Raw genomic sequence first — 16,796 nt, 5'->3', positions numbered from 1 at the left:
AAGAAATAAAATTTTATTCGTCACTAATGTATAGATATCCAATTGAGTAAATATTTATTTGAATAAGGAATTATTTGTGTAAGAATTTATCTGTATAAAAATTGAAACGAATAACTTATTCAGAAAAGAATTTATTCAGATAATATCTTTTGAATTAATTACATCAAGAGAAACTCTACACCTTTTCTTTTGTATATCCGTGACCTGGACACCGCTCCTGCAAAGAGAATAGAATTTAGTGAAACAAAAGATATTCTAAATAAGGAGAGGTGCATATTATTGTGCTCTTGAATATAAATTTTGTTTTGGGTTACAAGGTGTAGAAACAAAACAACTNACAAGTAGATTTCTATTGCTGTTTCTTGTAGCATTCAGCTACAGCTACAGGTTTAACTTTTTTGCTAATGTCCTTTGTTATAAATATATGAACGTGCGCCCTATCATATTCTATTGTATTGTAACACTGAAAGTGTGAGGATCTGGATCAGCATACACTATACCTATACTTATACTTATTTCAATATACTTTTCTATTACAAATTCATCAATTGGTTCCTCTATCAGTTAACCTCAACAATACCATACATTAAATTAATAAATAATGATAACAATTTACTTGATTTTGACCTCATACACTATACCTGTACTTATACTTACTTCAATATACTTTTCTATTACAAATTCATCAATTGGTTCCTCTACCAGTCAACCTCAACAATACCATACATTAAATTAATAAATAATGATAACAATTTACTTGATTTTGACCTCATACACTATACCTGTACTTTTACTTACTTCAATATACTTTTCTATTACAAATTCATCAATTGGTTCCTCTACCAGTCAACCTCAAAAATACCATACATTAAATTAATAAATAATTATAACAATTTACTTGATTTTGACCTCATACACTATACCTGCACTTATACTTACTTCAATATACTTTTCTATTACAAATTCATCAATTGATTCCTCTATCAGTTAACCTCAACAATATTATGCAATATATAGCATTGAATTTTATAATTAATATTTTTTAAATGTCAGATTAGAAGATTTGTCGTTTCTTGACTAATTAATCATCTGGCAAATTAATAGTAAGAAATGTACTAGTATTCGTACGTGTCTGTACAGAATTAAACAGAGACGAACAATTATTCGTATTATTTTTCAAATATTTCTACAATCATAATAAATATAGAAAACAAATTTGTTACGAATAATAAATAATTATTACTCAGATAAAATATTCGACTAATATAAATTTATTCGGATAATTATCTTATCTATAAATATTTATTCGAAACAATTTGAAAAATGCTTAACTCTAATTGAGAACATATGCGAAAAATAGCCGATTAGTCACAATATTCCCTCGAGAAAGCTTGGATCGATAATTCGAATAAAAAGATGCCACCTTAGTACCCATAAGATATAGCTATGAACGAGAAAGCACAAAGTGTCGAAAAACAGATGAAAAAGAGGATTCATTATCCGAGAGAGAAATTGGCAATCCGACGCGGTACCCAATTATTTGATACTATCGAGGGTATTCCGTAATTTCATTCGCCGTAGACGTAAACGATGCGTGTCACGCGATTCAATTACTGCACGAAGTATCATAGTGTCTATAGAAGGGAAGGATGGTATAGGTACGCTGGGAAGAGGAATTCCTTGGTGAATTAGCGGAACCGTTCTAATTTTCTGGGTGGTACGATTAGTAACGATTCCGGAACGACACCATGTGCCAACGTTTCACACGATTAGCTCTGTAATTTCTGTGTTGGCGCGCTTTCAGTCGAATATGTTGGAACAGAAACGGAATACTTTCGTGCACCGCCATTTTTGTCATTCTAAATTCACGTCTCGTACAATATACAAATTTTCGTTCAGTTTGTATCTCGATGCGTGTATATTTTTATAGAAATTCTCTATATTTATTTTGTTTTAGTTTACCGAAACACACAGAAAAATTGAACCAAAATACATAAATTGTGGATACTTACATAGCTTTGTACAGCCACCATCGCGTATCCAACGTAAACATTACGTAAAATCGATTACAGAATGAAAATGTAACGTGTATCTCAAACAAGTCGTAAGTTGTATAATATATGAAATAATAATATAAAAATAATATCGTATAATAATAATCATCTTAATGGAGGGTAGGCAAGGTGAGCTAGAAAAACGATTCGCATCGTGACGCATCCAATGAAATCAGCAAGGACCGAGAAGTGGAGAAATATAAATAACTGCAAGCTTTCCAACTCGTTCTAAACTCGTTCTAAATTCAAGCAAGCGCGGTCACTTTACTCTCCTTTTTATGCGTTTCGCTGTCGTGTCACGTTGTTGCTTTATGACCGTTCCTTTCGCGTGGTTCGCTCGTTCGCACCTTCCTCGGCTCTTTCGAGAACCGCTTCCGACGGCTTATCGTTATTCCGACTATGCCTGGTTAATTGCACTCTTTGTCCGCTTATCAACGCGGTCACGTACGACAAGTGGAAAACGTCGGGCTTTTTCCTCAAAGCCGATATTCCGCAACCTACGATTGCTCTTTTCCGTGAATCAGCTTTTCACCAATGTGCTCTTTTCAAACGTTACGCAGCTTACCGAGTTCTTGCTTCTCTCGTTTACTCCCCTTTCTTGCGCACAATCAAAGTTTCTCAAAGTAGATGGTATTTGTAGCATAGTAGTATTTGTCGAGCAAAAGCAAGCAGACGAAAATCCTTTACTATACGAATTTGAAATCAAACGGTGTACGAGATGGCAACAGAATGTTGACGATAATAATGTTGTTTAAGGCGATTAGAAAATTCGATGCGATATTAGTTTATACAGCGACGAACATTTTGCAACTTCGCCAATCGAAAAAACTCCCTTTGCAACGATTGACCAGGCGATTAGAAAATACGTATATCGTGTAAGCGGATAGAACGACAGGTGATCAATGAAAAAAATCCTAACTTGTTCCATCACCATGGTAAACTTCGTCACGCGATACGCCACATTCATCGAAAAATTTGAACCGAGGTACAAGTAAAAATTAACCTTGATACATCATCGGTTACTTTTTAATACCAAAAATTTTTTTTTAAATTGGACATCTCGCATAATCGACTTGTCAGTTTTTATCCTTCATCGTTAGCATATATCGTATAAAGGAAGGAAAGGTTATTTTGTGAAATAACGAGAGATTTCTATGCTTGTCCCCTTATCTACATTGCAAATGTGTAGTTTATGGTAAATATATTTTTCCAGTGGCTATGATCCAGGTTGGATAGCTTGGGAAATTGCTGGAATCGAAATTGCGTTTGCATCGAAAACGATCTACGCAGGTTACATATTTTTACCTTCTGTTACAATCCAAATCGTTGGAATTTCAATAAATTTTTTATTCTTTTAACTCGTCCAGCTTTCCAACGAGAAGAAAAGAGTTACGCGATCATTATATGAGAGACAGTAAAAAAGCATCGTACCGTGGAGCATCGAATTTTTCGTAGAAATTGTCAACAAAAGGTTATGTCTCCGCGGTCTGTGGCGCTCGTTGCGCGCCTTTTCTCGTTGTGGTTAACCATTACGAACACTCTTGATTTTACGGACACGGTGTCTTTATGTAGCACAAACACGTTCACCTCTTTCCGTTTAGGGTGCCAAAGAAATACTCGGCAGTGTTCAACAGTATATTTATTAACAATCCTCGCTTTCGACTGTTTTCATACAATTCTCGATTCCAACTGACTTTTGTCGCTTCTCGGTTACAACTCGACTGTTTTCATAATCCGATTCGTTTGTGTTTGTCGCCCCCCAATATCGCCACTACGCACGCGTTCGTTAGACGTCCGCGACCGTTGCCATGTAGCCTTCTTCGAAATATTCGACCGAAATATTCGGCTTTACGCTTCGGTGATATACTTTGTACCGACGGAACCGTTGGAAAGTTTTGTTCTCGTGTGCCGCTACAGTTGGATTAGTCGAAAGAGGAGTGATGAAATTCGTTGCATTCGAAAAAATAAATTAGTCCTGCTCGTCGCATTTTTTGTGACTGTTAATCAGCACGGTAGGTATCCTCGATGAATAGACGGGTACGGAGACCAAGGTAGAATAGAATTCAACGTGGCTCTATTGTCCCAGCAAACTTCTATCCTGATAAAGGACAGTCCTGCCCTACATTTTTAAGAAATCGTAATTGCACCTCGCTTTCCCTGCTTTTTTCTCTCCTCGTGCAAAGTGCTATGCATATTTCATTGCATATTTTCTTTTCGGTTTAACGGCAAACCGTTTTGTTAAAGAGTTGTGTATAGCCCTGAGAGGTTATGATAACGAGACAACAAAGATTGTAACTGTTTCAAACGCGACAGAGGATTAAGATGGGCAGGTCCTCTGAATTTCTACGGATTTTCATAAATTCTTTTCATCCTTTGTCGGTGCAATTCCCAGCAGACAAAAAGTTGGACAGTTAAAAAGAACTATCAGATTTCGCAGAAAATGAGAACAAAAGAAACGAAAAGAAATGAAAGAAAAAAAAGGAAGCGAGAAATGTAACGTTAAAACTGCCACAGTTGAAATTTCTATCTACACATTTCTTAAGAATAAATGGGATATAAAGTATTGAAAAATTACTTGAGATTTGTCTGGTTTGTTTATTTTAACATAAGATTTACTTCATGACACTAATTATGAAACATGATATTATTCTATCGTCTGCCTCGTTTCACTCAATTTTTCTACGTTTTCGCATGACTGAGATTCCATTGCATCAATAGAGTGGCTTAGATTGTTTTTCAATCGTCCCTGGGCTATTGACTTACTTCCCAAAAATCCCCCTAAAAATAAGTCTAACGATGTTAAATCACACAATTTTATTGGTCAACTGATGCCTGTTCTTGGTGAAATGAAACTTTTATCAAATGGTAATTTGATAACAAATTTCAGCAATTTGCATACGCTTTTGATAAAATCAATCAAAATCAATCGAAGACATGTGAAACCGTTTTACAAACTATATTATCCGTTTTTGTTAATCGAAATTTTGATTCCCGAAATGGCTAGTCGATTTGGTCGAGGCCTTAACACAATTCAGCATCTCCGATTTGTATCGGATATTGATAAATCGGCTGGCTACTGTTGAACCAGCAACTCTAAAACTTTGTAGATGTAAATAGAGCAACAGAGGTCTCTCGATGCCGCTGAACTTCCGGGTTGTGTGCTTTTCGTGCGACAAACTTTAGATATCGTGAGATTCGACCTCAAATCAATTTCAACCGAGTCTCTAACCGCAAAAACTTTGCTACACCGCTCGAATCGCGTGCAATCAGCCAATGTAATTTTCTTTACCCTTTCAATACTCGATACTTCGTACAGAATGATTGAAAACTAATTATTCCTTTCCTTCGAAACCTTCCAGCAATAGAAAAATAAGATAACGTTTCTCTTGCAACCAATCTTCTTCGACTTGTTAACGATTTATATTACGATTGTTCGCTTCATCGAAGTTGAAAGTAGTCTCGAGGGGGCGTGATTCATAAATCTCGAACGGTCGATCCCTTTTTTCACCGCTAGTATTTCAAGGCTTTCGGAACGCTTAAAAAGTTTATCATCCGGATGAATAGCTGGAAAGAAAGAAGAAACGAAATTTAATGGAAGTGCTCTGCTTGGCCGACTTCTGACATACCGATCGATAAATCGATCGAACTTGACAAAGCTTCGAAGTTTAATCACCTTTCCTTTTCCTTCCACCATCTTTCAAACCGATCCTAACGATGTAGTAAACGAACAAAAGCTTCGATACAATTACCTCGCAGTAATGAGTTGAAGCGTGGTAGCGTCGCTGTCGATTAACGAAGAGAATTTAATGTTTCAAACGGTAAATTAAAAATGCACGATATTCAGGCAACTACTTTATATTCGTTCTCGTTGTCGTTTTGTACGACGAGAGACGAATTTCTCTCGCGAAATCGAACAAAAGAACAGCAGGTTAATCCTTTCCTTCGATTTTATCCATGATTCCTCTTCCCACTGGGTTACCATTGGAAGTTCGGCTCAGGATGAATTATTCACGGGTCGAATGAGAAGTCGTCGATAGGATTTTAGAAAGATCAACCCCTCGACTAGCAAGAATTTAAAGGTCTCTGCAGTCGCAAACCCTTACTCGATTCTTACTGCTTTTAGATACTTCGCCACGCGTAGGAGTATCCATCTTTTGGTTGGTAGAACACACGTAGGACGAGTTAACCAGAAAACATCGAACTGGCTTGTCTCATAGAGAACGAAAGAAATATAATATACATATGTAAATTCTATGAAATTTAAACTACCCGCCAACCGACATATTTACTTTTGCTTTGTTTTACCGGCAGCCATTTTACTGGATAGGTTAGATCACGAAAGAAGGACGGTAATTTAAGACTTAGAAAATCGATTCTCGATTCAACAGGTAAAATTTCTAGTAGATTTGTTATGAATTGTTATCGTATATAATTCAATTTATTCCCAAAATGAACTCGATTTTCCAGAATCGATCGTATTAATTACCACAAGGATTTACGTTATTACAAATCGATTTTCTCTACGCCATGCCATTGAAGGTTATCCTCCGTATGTCCATTAACAAAAACACAAAAGGTGAAAGAATAGAATGTGTAGAATCTATAATAAAATCAGAAGATGAAGTGAATTACGTTTTCCCGCTGGAATTGTAAACATAAGGAGGGCAGGTGTAAATTCTATAGAATTTAAACTACCCGCCAACCGACATATTTACTTTTGCTTTGTTTTACCGGCAGCCATTTTACCGGGTAGGTTAAATCGCGAGAGAAGGACGATAATTTAGAAAATCGATTCTCCATTCGATATATGTATATTGAATATATATATGTAATTTCCCGCTAAGTACATCTTGCAAATAGAAAACGAGATACGACAGAATACATACTTTGTTCGTTGCGTATACGTACAGTATATTTGTCGAAAATTCGCTCGTGGGATATTTCCTTTCCGTACGTTATTTCGAAACGCGGTCTGTTTGCGAAATCCGACTAGTCGCGGTCGCTAGAAATATCGTGAAACTCGATATCAATTCGAATTGCAGGTATACATGACTTTCATATCGAAGGAATTTTAATAAAGTGCGCGGTTCGTTGCTTATCGGCGCATAGAGACGGTAAACCGCGTATTTCTATTTTCTCCTTTTATCTCTCCTTTTCTTTTGCTTCGTTTTCGCTCTTTGTGTATCCCTCCCTCTCTCTCTCTCTCTTTCTCTCTCTTTCTCTCTCTTTTCTCGCTCTCGCTCTCATTGCAGTTACATAGTTTACCCTTTGAGCGGAGTATCGTGGTCATCGAAATAGAAAATGAAACAGAGCTTTCATTTTAGCGGTTGCGCGAGCATCCAGCAAAGCCAGTATTTGCGTTGAAAAGCAAAAGCTCGGAGAAGATGCAAATAATTTTGGATCGGTGACCGTTAAATACAACGTTTGAACATAAATTCTTTCAAACTGTAAATAAAGAAAACGATACGAATTTTTTAAAGCAGGAAGCTCTCAAGATTCGATCGGAAATTCAATAAAAGAATCTTGGTCAGATTACGATAGGATCGGTTTGATTCCAAATTTGAGAGGCAGAAGGAAACCGTATTTCTAGTTTCCGATAAACTTTCTTCTAAAATAAGCTCCGTTGTTTCCTTTTTACTTGATCCTCTGCCTGTGGAATTCAATTTCGTTACTTTTCCTTTCTTTCACGAACGAACATTCACAAACACGAAACTTTGCACGTAACATATATTAAAATCTTGGAAACCACTCGCGTTACTTTATTTTTCGCGCATGTATGAAATCGATAAAACGCATGACGCTGTGTATTATTTATTTGCTGCAGTCTCCGTCGATATATCGGGAACAAGATCCGCATCGAAACTTTTCAGTTTAGCAGAAATCTAATTCCCTGTGTCTTTCAGACATACTACTCGAAGAAAGTACGACCATTTCTAAGATTTTCGTTACTGTGTCTTCCGACGGTAACGCAAGTAGCCGCATGCTTGAAAGCAATCTTGAGAATTTCTTTCAAAATGACGAGTAGCGTGCAACATCGCTATTACGTGTCTAAGTATATTTTAACTCCCCATCTTTGGATGTATCATCTTACGTTTCTACTAAGAAAGAAATAATAATATTTCAGAAAATATTACGGTGGTGTTCCATTTCACCAACGATTTGGTCGTTCTAAAAAACAAAAAGGGGACGAAACGCAGATAAGCAGCGAGGCCAGTTTCACCTTGACCAACCTCGACTAGCTTGTTTGATTTATGAATTATTCACAGCCGACGAATTGCTGGCGAAGCCACTCGTACGGACCTTTTGTCTGTTTCCTCATACCATCTGTATCGCGCGATACCTTTCAACACGTATCGTTCGCGCAAGGCCATAAATAATTCCCGGAATTTTCATTTCGAACAATTTGTAATTTTTCCTTCGTGCGAATATTTCCTTTCTCATCTAGCAGTCAAATAAAATATTACGGAAACAGAGAGACGAAGAAAAGGAGGGAGTCTTCCTTTGACGCGAATCACGACGTAAATTTTATTTTGTATTCTTCTGTCTGCTACTCTTCTTCACGGAGCAATGCAAATTGTCTGTACGTGAGAATGCAACGAATCCTACCGTGTATTATTCGGTTCGAGTATCTTTTGTTTGGTTTCGCGCGTTGTATACCCATTTGTCGTCTTCGTGCTGGAACTCTACCGATTTTTCTTCCAAATGAGTGTTTTTTTTTTTTAATATATATGACGTTTATTACCCAAGAAAATATATATTACATATGTATATGTCTAAATAAACAAGGAATTTCTATTGCAAAGTGGTTTTGGCAAAAGTACTTAAGCAAAATATTTTCTGTCAGATTTACATTTTTAACATTACAGTTTATAATTAAATTTAAGCTGCTGAAAAGCGCTACTTCGAAGTTAGTTATACGGAGTTATCTGATTTCTAGAAGAGATGGAAGTCAGAACATTCGTTATGTTACAGCCTATTCTCGGACTTACGGAGCCTGGCGGGTACGATCCTTATGAATCTCTTGGCAGCTCTCTTTATGGTTCAACTGCTCTTCATAGTTGGAGTAGGTGGCGTTCAGGTAAGTTTCGACAGTTTTTTCGGAAGGAGAAACCTTCCTTTTCCTATTGCAAACTTCTCGCTTCTTGCGAGGTTAGTGGACGAAAATATACGAGCAAATAAACAAAGAACTGAAAAGAAATTTCTTTACGTGTACGTGTATTTTCAGGATACCGTGCTGCTCTAGCATTTGAAAGACTTTTACGTGATTTAATAAAGGAATTACCTTTCCTCGTCGAGTAGGGTAATCCGATTGATATTTCAACTGATAAGACGGTCAAAAGTTTCTACGGATTTTTATCTAAATATCATTTGAAACTGTTCTCGTATAAACCGTGAAGGTTCATTACGTAGCAAGTTATTTAGCAGGCACTTAGCGTTCTCCGAAAAATAAATCCAAAATGAATCGAAAATGATTGGAAGCGACGGAATAGATTAGCGAGAGTACGAAACTTTTTTCTAAAAGGAAAGAAAAATGAAAGGCGAGTTTACACACGTAACGTCCGAGAAGCTCTTATCCATTGTACGAAGAAAAACCGAATAGAAATCAGAAAATCGAACTAGCCGTGCTGAGAATATCGCTGCGGGAGTGGGGATTTTAAATAGTTAGCAGATGTCACGATTTTTTTTTTTATTATTATTTATTATTATTTGTATTTTACAATTTGTCCAGCTGGACATTCGGTAAATAAAAGGTTAACCAACTATACACGGAATACCCAAGGAGCGACACCTATCGTAGTTCTCACCGCGACACGTGCTGCTTAACTCTGGCGATCGGACGAAAACCAGCATTTTTAGCGCGCTTTCGTCCTTGGCGATCTCACGAGTGCATGTAGGTGGAATCATCACGGCGATACGCCAGAGTTGAACAAAAGCCAGGGAATTTTGTTCAATGCGCTAGCACTCAACTGCCGCGGCATACCACGACATGCTCGAAACACCAGCGCAAAAGATAAGCGGTTTCTGCTAAAAACAACTGCTGCGTGTTTCTCTCTCTATCTCTCTCTTTCTCTCTCTCGCTCGTTCGCACATTCTTTAACAAGCTTTCTCCCTCATGGCTGAAAAAACATCCCCAAGTCATTAGGGAACTTGTACGTGTAGCATAAAAGGGGTTAGTGGCGTATATCGTCTCGACGTGCTGTCGAGGAAGACATTAAGAGTGTGTATATCTGTTGGGAGCGTATTTCTCTTCCCGCCTGCCTCCATTTACGTCTTTCTTTTTGTAATTACACCACTGCCTGTACGCCAGACCTCATGAATGCTGTTTCCACTTCTTAAGAGCACAACGTTTTAACACGTTGAATGCCATAAGGGTCACCGGTGACCGGCACTCAACTTGGTCGTGGCGCCGTGGTGGTCACTGGTGATCGACACTCAACTTTGTCGTGGCGCCGTCGAGGTCACCGGTGACCGGCGCACCAAGATTAGTAGAAATACAGAATTTGAACAAATGTCAATGGTTATAAATTTGTCATTATTACCATCGTTACTACGATGGTGTGACGAAATTAATACAGTATAAAACATATAAAAATAGTTTTATTTATACATGAACTATACACCTATTATATGCGCCCCCCCCCCACCAGTGGCTGTTGAACATGGGAAAAATCCGCTTTTTCCGTGTTTTACCTTAACGAACAATAACCCTAAGGAACGTTTCGACTTGAAAGATGTTTGATGGCAATTAAGGGCCTTGACAGTAGAGTAAAAAATGCTAAATCTTGTGACGTTTCTTTAGGAATATTGCGGGTCCGAATAAGTATGACCGAGAGATGAATTATGATTTATGGTAGGCCCTAGAGCGCAACAGCATAGAACAATTATTTAGCAACGCGAAGAAGCAATATGAGATAATTGATAATCGTAAAAAATAAATGAATCGAGCGAAATTGCACTACAGCGCCCCAGGGGGTCACCGGTGACCTCAGTGAGATAAATTCGTTAATGATGATTATACACTGTAACATATTTGCCGTAGGCAATATTTCAATATTATATGTATCGCATAATAAAAAAATTCATCATGGCACCACAGCCAAACCTTGTAAAACTGGCGTAGCATTCAACGTGTTGGATCCGTTAAATGGAAGGAACATGTGAAACAAACTGTTTCGGGATATTCGATACGATAAATTTTCTACGTGACAAGTTTTTCAACGGCACGTACTTATTCGAGCAATCAGTGCTCGAGCAAAGGTATAGATATTTATCTTCGATTAAAATCTCTGTACTTTTCACCATGAACATTGCAAACGTTTTAGGAAAACAATTCTTGTTCAGACCGTGACAGCGCGATTTGTTTCTGATAAAGATCCCGATCGATTCTTGCAAGTGTTAGTTTTATTTAAACTGGTGGTCTATTATACGTATTTTTTTGTTTAATAAAAAAAGTGATAAAATTGTAATAGTCGGTGTATATTAAAATCACTTCAAGTACAAGTACAGAGATAGTTTATGCCGGTCGTAATCGTCGCTCGCTCGATGTTACTGTTCATCTGTACGCTCGCTATTCGACTGTATATATCACTCGCTATACCGAACGTCCTAGAGGGCACGTTCGTCTATTTGTATCGACCGTGTTATTATATGTATTATTATAAAAAGTTAGAGTTCGTATGTAACTCCGGTTGACGATTGTAGCAGCACTCGACAACAAAACTTTCCAACGGTTTCGTCGGTACAAGTATATCACCGAAACGTAAGTGCCGACAGGCCTAATGCGCCATCGATATTTCTACGGTTCTTCCGCCGAATACTTGGAAGAAGGTGTACGCGGCAACGGTCGCGGACGCCTAATGAACGCGTGCGTAGTGGGGATATTGAGGGGCGACAGAAGAAACGAATCGGATGAAGAAAACAGTTGAGTGGTGACCGAGAAGCGAGAAAGGTCAGCCGAAGTCGAGAGTGGTACATAAAAAGCCGAAAGTGAGAAATGTTAATAAATATATATCGTTAAACAGCGCCGAGTATTTTTTTGGCACTCTACACGTCCTACACGCAATTCATCTCAAGATTACAAATAACGACGATAATATTTCGTCCGAAGTTTGTTTATCTTCGAATCTAGCAGACCAAAACAACGTTGGAATTCCACGGCACAATAATATGAGTCTCTTCCGATTCGAATCTTCCGTTGACTTATGTGCCGCTACAAAACTTTTTCCAAAATTTTATCCGAACGAAAGAAGTTTCGAATTAGCACGAATTGAAAATTTTTAACGATTCATTTTACATGGTTTAGATTCATTTAGAATAGAGAGCCATTTGGGAGTTTCATTGTGTGAAATTCGATCGATAGCGTACACGCGACGGAAGATCTGTACGTCGAAGAAAATAGCAATGACATTTCCAAGGCGTAATGTTACGAGTGTGCACCAGGAGCTACATTGGTCTTGTATACAACGTGTCGCGATCGTCGAAGAGCACTTAGCGCACGTATAAGAAACTTAATGACCTCGTCTTGCAAACCTGACTTCAAATGAAAAACGGTCGTACGAGTAATGCAACAGTGTGAGAGGTTAACAAATGTTTTGCAACTTTCCCTCCCCCTGGTGGGTGTTATCTGTTAAAATGGGTCTCACTTCTAGGAAAATCTACATTTTCTCTAATGTTTAATTTTTGGCACAACGATTCTTTTTACAACGGCTTCTTTCGTCTCTATTATAGTACCGCGAAAAGATCGCCGACATACAGACAATGTCGACGATAAAGCGCAAATGCCGACAAGCCGAAAGGGTCGGAAAACTTCAATTGGCCTAACGGCCATTAATATATTTCGGCACCGCGGCAGTTGATGTTCAGTTAGCCGCCGGAGAGTCAAGAGTGAAGAGTCGGTAATGGAGATGATATCACATTACTGCATTAAGTTCAACGTTAAATAATCATCGTTTCCTGTTTAATCCACTGTAATAAATCCAACTGTCAATACATTATCATATAGAATAGGAGCCATTGGAAATCCTAATTTCTAACATTTCTAACTAAAGAATTTCTATAGTACATTCATCCACGCGTTTGCTCTTTCTATTCCGAGTATATAAACATTATCCACGTATTAGATGTTCTCCACCGACGATGCTTTAGCTCTTTGCGGATGAGTGTTGGCAAATAACCGTTCGAATCTGTTCACAGTTCCGGACAGTTATTGTGAAGTGAATGTACGTACTGGCGTACGTCTATTTTTCTGAGCAATAATCTTATCCGTATTTACGTATGGGTATAGTAAACTAAACAGTATTATGTTTTTGATGAAAGAAAATTATAGATCTTTAGAAATCTTATCTTCCATTTAACGTAAATTCGCGATGCATGATGATGGTCGACTCAAAATGAATTTCAATCTTTCAATGGCACTACCAAACAAATCAGCGAGTTTTTTATATATTTTATATATTTTTTATAATACTTTATACACACTGCCTAAAAGTTCCAGAAAGAACATGTTCGATAGTAATAATAGTGATGACGAATATTATTTTGAACCTGACAAGATAGAAGACGACAACAGTGCTTCAGACAGTGCAAATGAACTACTTTCAATAAGGATACTCAGACGTTTCAATATTTCTAGTGATAGTGACAGTGATGACAAACTAAATATTGAAGAAAATAATACAAACTTCAATAATGAATAACGCAATCGTTCAACGTGTATATTTTCTCAACTGCGCGCGCCGATACCTCTCGTTCACAGCGTGGCTCGCTCGAGAGGCCCCGTCTGTAAAGGTTAGGTTTCGCTTCAGATTTTTCACGTCGTCAGACGTCACGCCTCTGGAAAATGTCCATTCTTTCGGATATGGACACGGGAAACGAGCCCAGATCCAATCGTGATTCAGGTCAAAGTTGAGCCGAATCTAACTTGAAGCTAATGCAAACGGAATTCGTTGAATTTAATCCGAAGCAAGCAAAGCGGATTTACCTGTGTTTCGAATCACATTTCCGAATGACAACTTTCGAGCAATATCGTAATTATTCGCCGAAAAGGAGCAAACATCAAAATCGAGTTGTAGCTATTTCACACAAAGTTGTTAGAAACTATTGTTGTAAATGTCGCAAATTTTCTAGGCTATGAAAAAATACCAAAATTATATCAACATTTATCACTTTTGCGTTCTTTTTCCTGCATCGAGACGACGATTAACTAAGTAAGTCAAAGTGCGAGGTTGTATCTAAAGTTTCTAATTAACTATCATCTCGCAAATAAACTAGGATACCGCATAGAGATATTTCCAGCTAATTCGCTCGGGTCATGTCGTTTAATTACCCGAACGTACAAATCGACGTGGATGAAAACTAGCGCAGTGTTTGGAATGAAGTTAGCTAGATGACGCAAATCAACTACTTTTTGTCTTATGGAAAGATAAAGGTCGCGGTGAAAACTGATTATAAAAATTTAATTGCGCGCGTGGTTTTCCGTGTACTTTTTTCATGGATGTTGCAAAGAGCATAATCCTTTCGGGCTCGACCCTTAAATTGCAAAGAGAGCAGATAAAAACTTCAATTATTCTTTCATCCTTACTTCGAATAACTCGGTCGGTATAAAACGCAAACGAAGGTACTTAACCATAGTTAAAGGAGATTAACCACGCTTCATTCGAAAGAAACAATTATCACGAGCTGAATAAACGAATTTATCAATTCTTTCAATATGATTTCTAAGGTTTCTAACATTTCTCTTTTCTTTGATTGTATTATTGCGAGAACCGAAAATTTTCTTACTGTGTGCATGCATCCAACTATTCGAAAACGCTGCATATAGTAGCCGCCATAGTACGAGTAATAAGAGATATAGCAGAGCGATGGCGTTACGTCTTATCGATTTCTATTTGATGTCGACGATCTTTAAAGGAAGTGCAGATCGATGGAGATCGAACCAGTAATTACGCACCTGTAATCAATCGAAATCTACGATTTTCCTAACTGTGTGAAGTGTGTCGATTGTCTGTCGTATCCTTCGCTTCACGCGCGCGTTCTCAATTCCCACATAATTTCCGTATAAAACCGGATGGGACCTTAGTTGGAATATGATATATCGAAACGCATATTAAGAAAATTGCGTTTTACGAGCTCCTACAATGGATATATATTGCCTGAAAATCGACGTATGGATCGACATAAAGATAAGGCATTTATGATGATCGATGGATGTTAGTTAATCTATGTCAACTACGTAAACTTCAGTATCCAATAATTTTTCGCCGCGATCCCCATGATATTAACCACGTTTATTGATGTCCATACTTAAGTAAGTGGCTTTTCGCATTTATCTACTTTCTTTCTCACATAGCTTATTCTTCTCAACAACTTTTAGACACACACATTTTACATTACTTTTCATTCATCGTTAGTAAATCATTTCGTACCGAAATGATACGGTTAAACTAACTAAAGGATTCAAATCACCTTTGGGATTGTTATCTCGTTTTCGGCTCAACATTTTGCAGTTACGTTACGATAACGATGCAGCCAAATTCTAATAAGCTATTGTCACAAAATACATACTTTGCGATAAAAACGATACGTCTTTACAATCGATTACGCGTCGATGTATTCGAAATATGTAAGAAGATTTTCGTGATTTATATAAAAATCCATGTAGCTGGAATAAATGTCGAAAGGAAGAAACGTGGATGCGTAAAGTTAGAGTAACGCCGATCGAATTCTCGTTGTTTTCGCAAAGAAAGATTGAAAATGAAACCGCGAGGAGGATACCAATACCTGCAATGCAGTATACTTCTCAAAGTCCACAAAAGTCGCTGTTTGAAGCGAACTGTGGGAGAACATTTGAGATTCAGAATTACAGTGGAGGTTCTTTCAATTACAAAGTTTTCTCATAGTTGAAGAAAGTAACGAAAATCGAACTCGTGCATCGTTGAATCATGAATGTTCTGTCTTGTAACTTGCTCGGTTTTCCAAAAGATTTTAAAAGCCTTTTATCTTTCACTTGTAATCTAGCGAGATTTAACTTTAGTGCTGTTGAGAATTGTGGGTCTTAATCGCCGAAATAAATGTATAAGAACACTCACATTACATGTAGAAATGATTTTAAAATAGTTTCAGATTTATTTAATATGTGATTTACAAGATATTCGTAGATACACATTGCATACGTCTCAGCACTCTTTTGTCTCGCCATCTTCTTAACACCATGCGTACGGAACAGTTGCATTCTTCTGTTTTGCGAGACGCTGCGCACGCACGTACTACCATACACAGTCATACTCATATATGTGTGACACTACTACGCGGCTAATCCAGTGTACCACACAAAATTACACACATCTCAGTAAGTGCACGGTCCAACGAAGAGAATCAACGACGAATGTATTTCATACTTGGGGATTAATAATCGATTAGTCGTCGTTGTAAGAGAAATTATGCGCTAAACGTGCGATATACGAGAGATCAATTTAGAAATTAGACTCACGTAGTTCGATACAAATCATTTTCGAATCCACGGTTTAAAAGGAGCAAAGGAAAAGAAAAAATCGCAAAGCGTATGCGCGAGAAAGTTTCAAAAACTGCAGTCGTGGTAACGGGAATATAAATCTATAAAGTTTTCCCAGAGAAAACTTTGTCCAGGAAGCATGCATTATTTACGTAGAACTGAGGTGAAATTTGCCTTGTTTTATCAACGATATTTGCTTAAAAGTTGCCTGAATATATAAAGCTGTATTCTCC

At 37.6% G+C, this 16,796-nt stretch overlaps 1 protein-coding gene and 1 long non-coding RNA gene across 5 annotated transcripts in view; one reads left to right on the top strand and one right to left on the bottom strand.

The window, feature by feature from the left end:
• Positions 1–16,796, top strand: part of LOC122577323 (cadherin EGF LAG seven-pass G-type receptor 1-like) — a 71,860-nt gene that overhangs the window by 40,277 nt on the left and 14,787 nt on the right. For all 3 annotated transcript variants that reach the window (XM_043748594.1, XM_043748595.1, XM_043748592.1), the window contains exon 4: positions 9,027–9,132. In XM_043748594.1, coding sequence (XP_043604529.1) covers positions 9,027–9,132 — 106 coding nt within the window. The remainder of the gene's footprint in view (positions 1–9,026; positions 9,133–16,796) is intronic.
• Positions 184–4,060, bottom strand: LOC122577329. Of its 2 annotated transcripts, XR_006320212.1 has the most exons (4): positions 2,013–4,060; positions 940–1,132; positions 799–851; positions 256–710 (listed from the first exon to the last, which is right to left on the bottom strand). It is a non-coding gene; the product is annotated as an uncharacterized LOC122577329 (long non-coding RNA). The 2 variants fall into 2 exon arrangements; XR_006320213.1 differs by adding an exon at positions 184–217 and having other exon boundaries at positions 658–1,132.

This window comes from Bombus pyrosoma, linkage group LG18, assembly GCF_014825855.1.
Source record: "Bombus pyrosoma isolate SC7728 linkage group LG18, ASM1482585v1, whole genome shotgun sequence".
NCBI classification, from domain to species: domain Eukaryota; kingdom Metazoa; phylum Arthropoda; class Insecta; order Hymenoptera; family Apidae; genus Bombus; species Bombus pyrosoma.
This window is presented reverse-complemented; position numbering and strand designations above follow the sequence as displayed.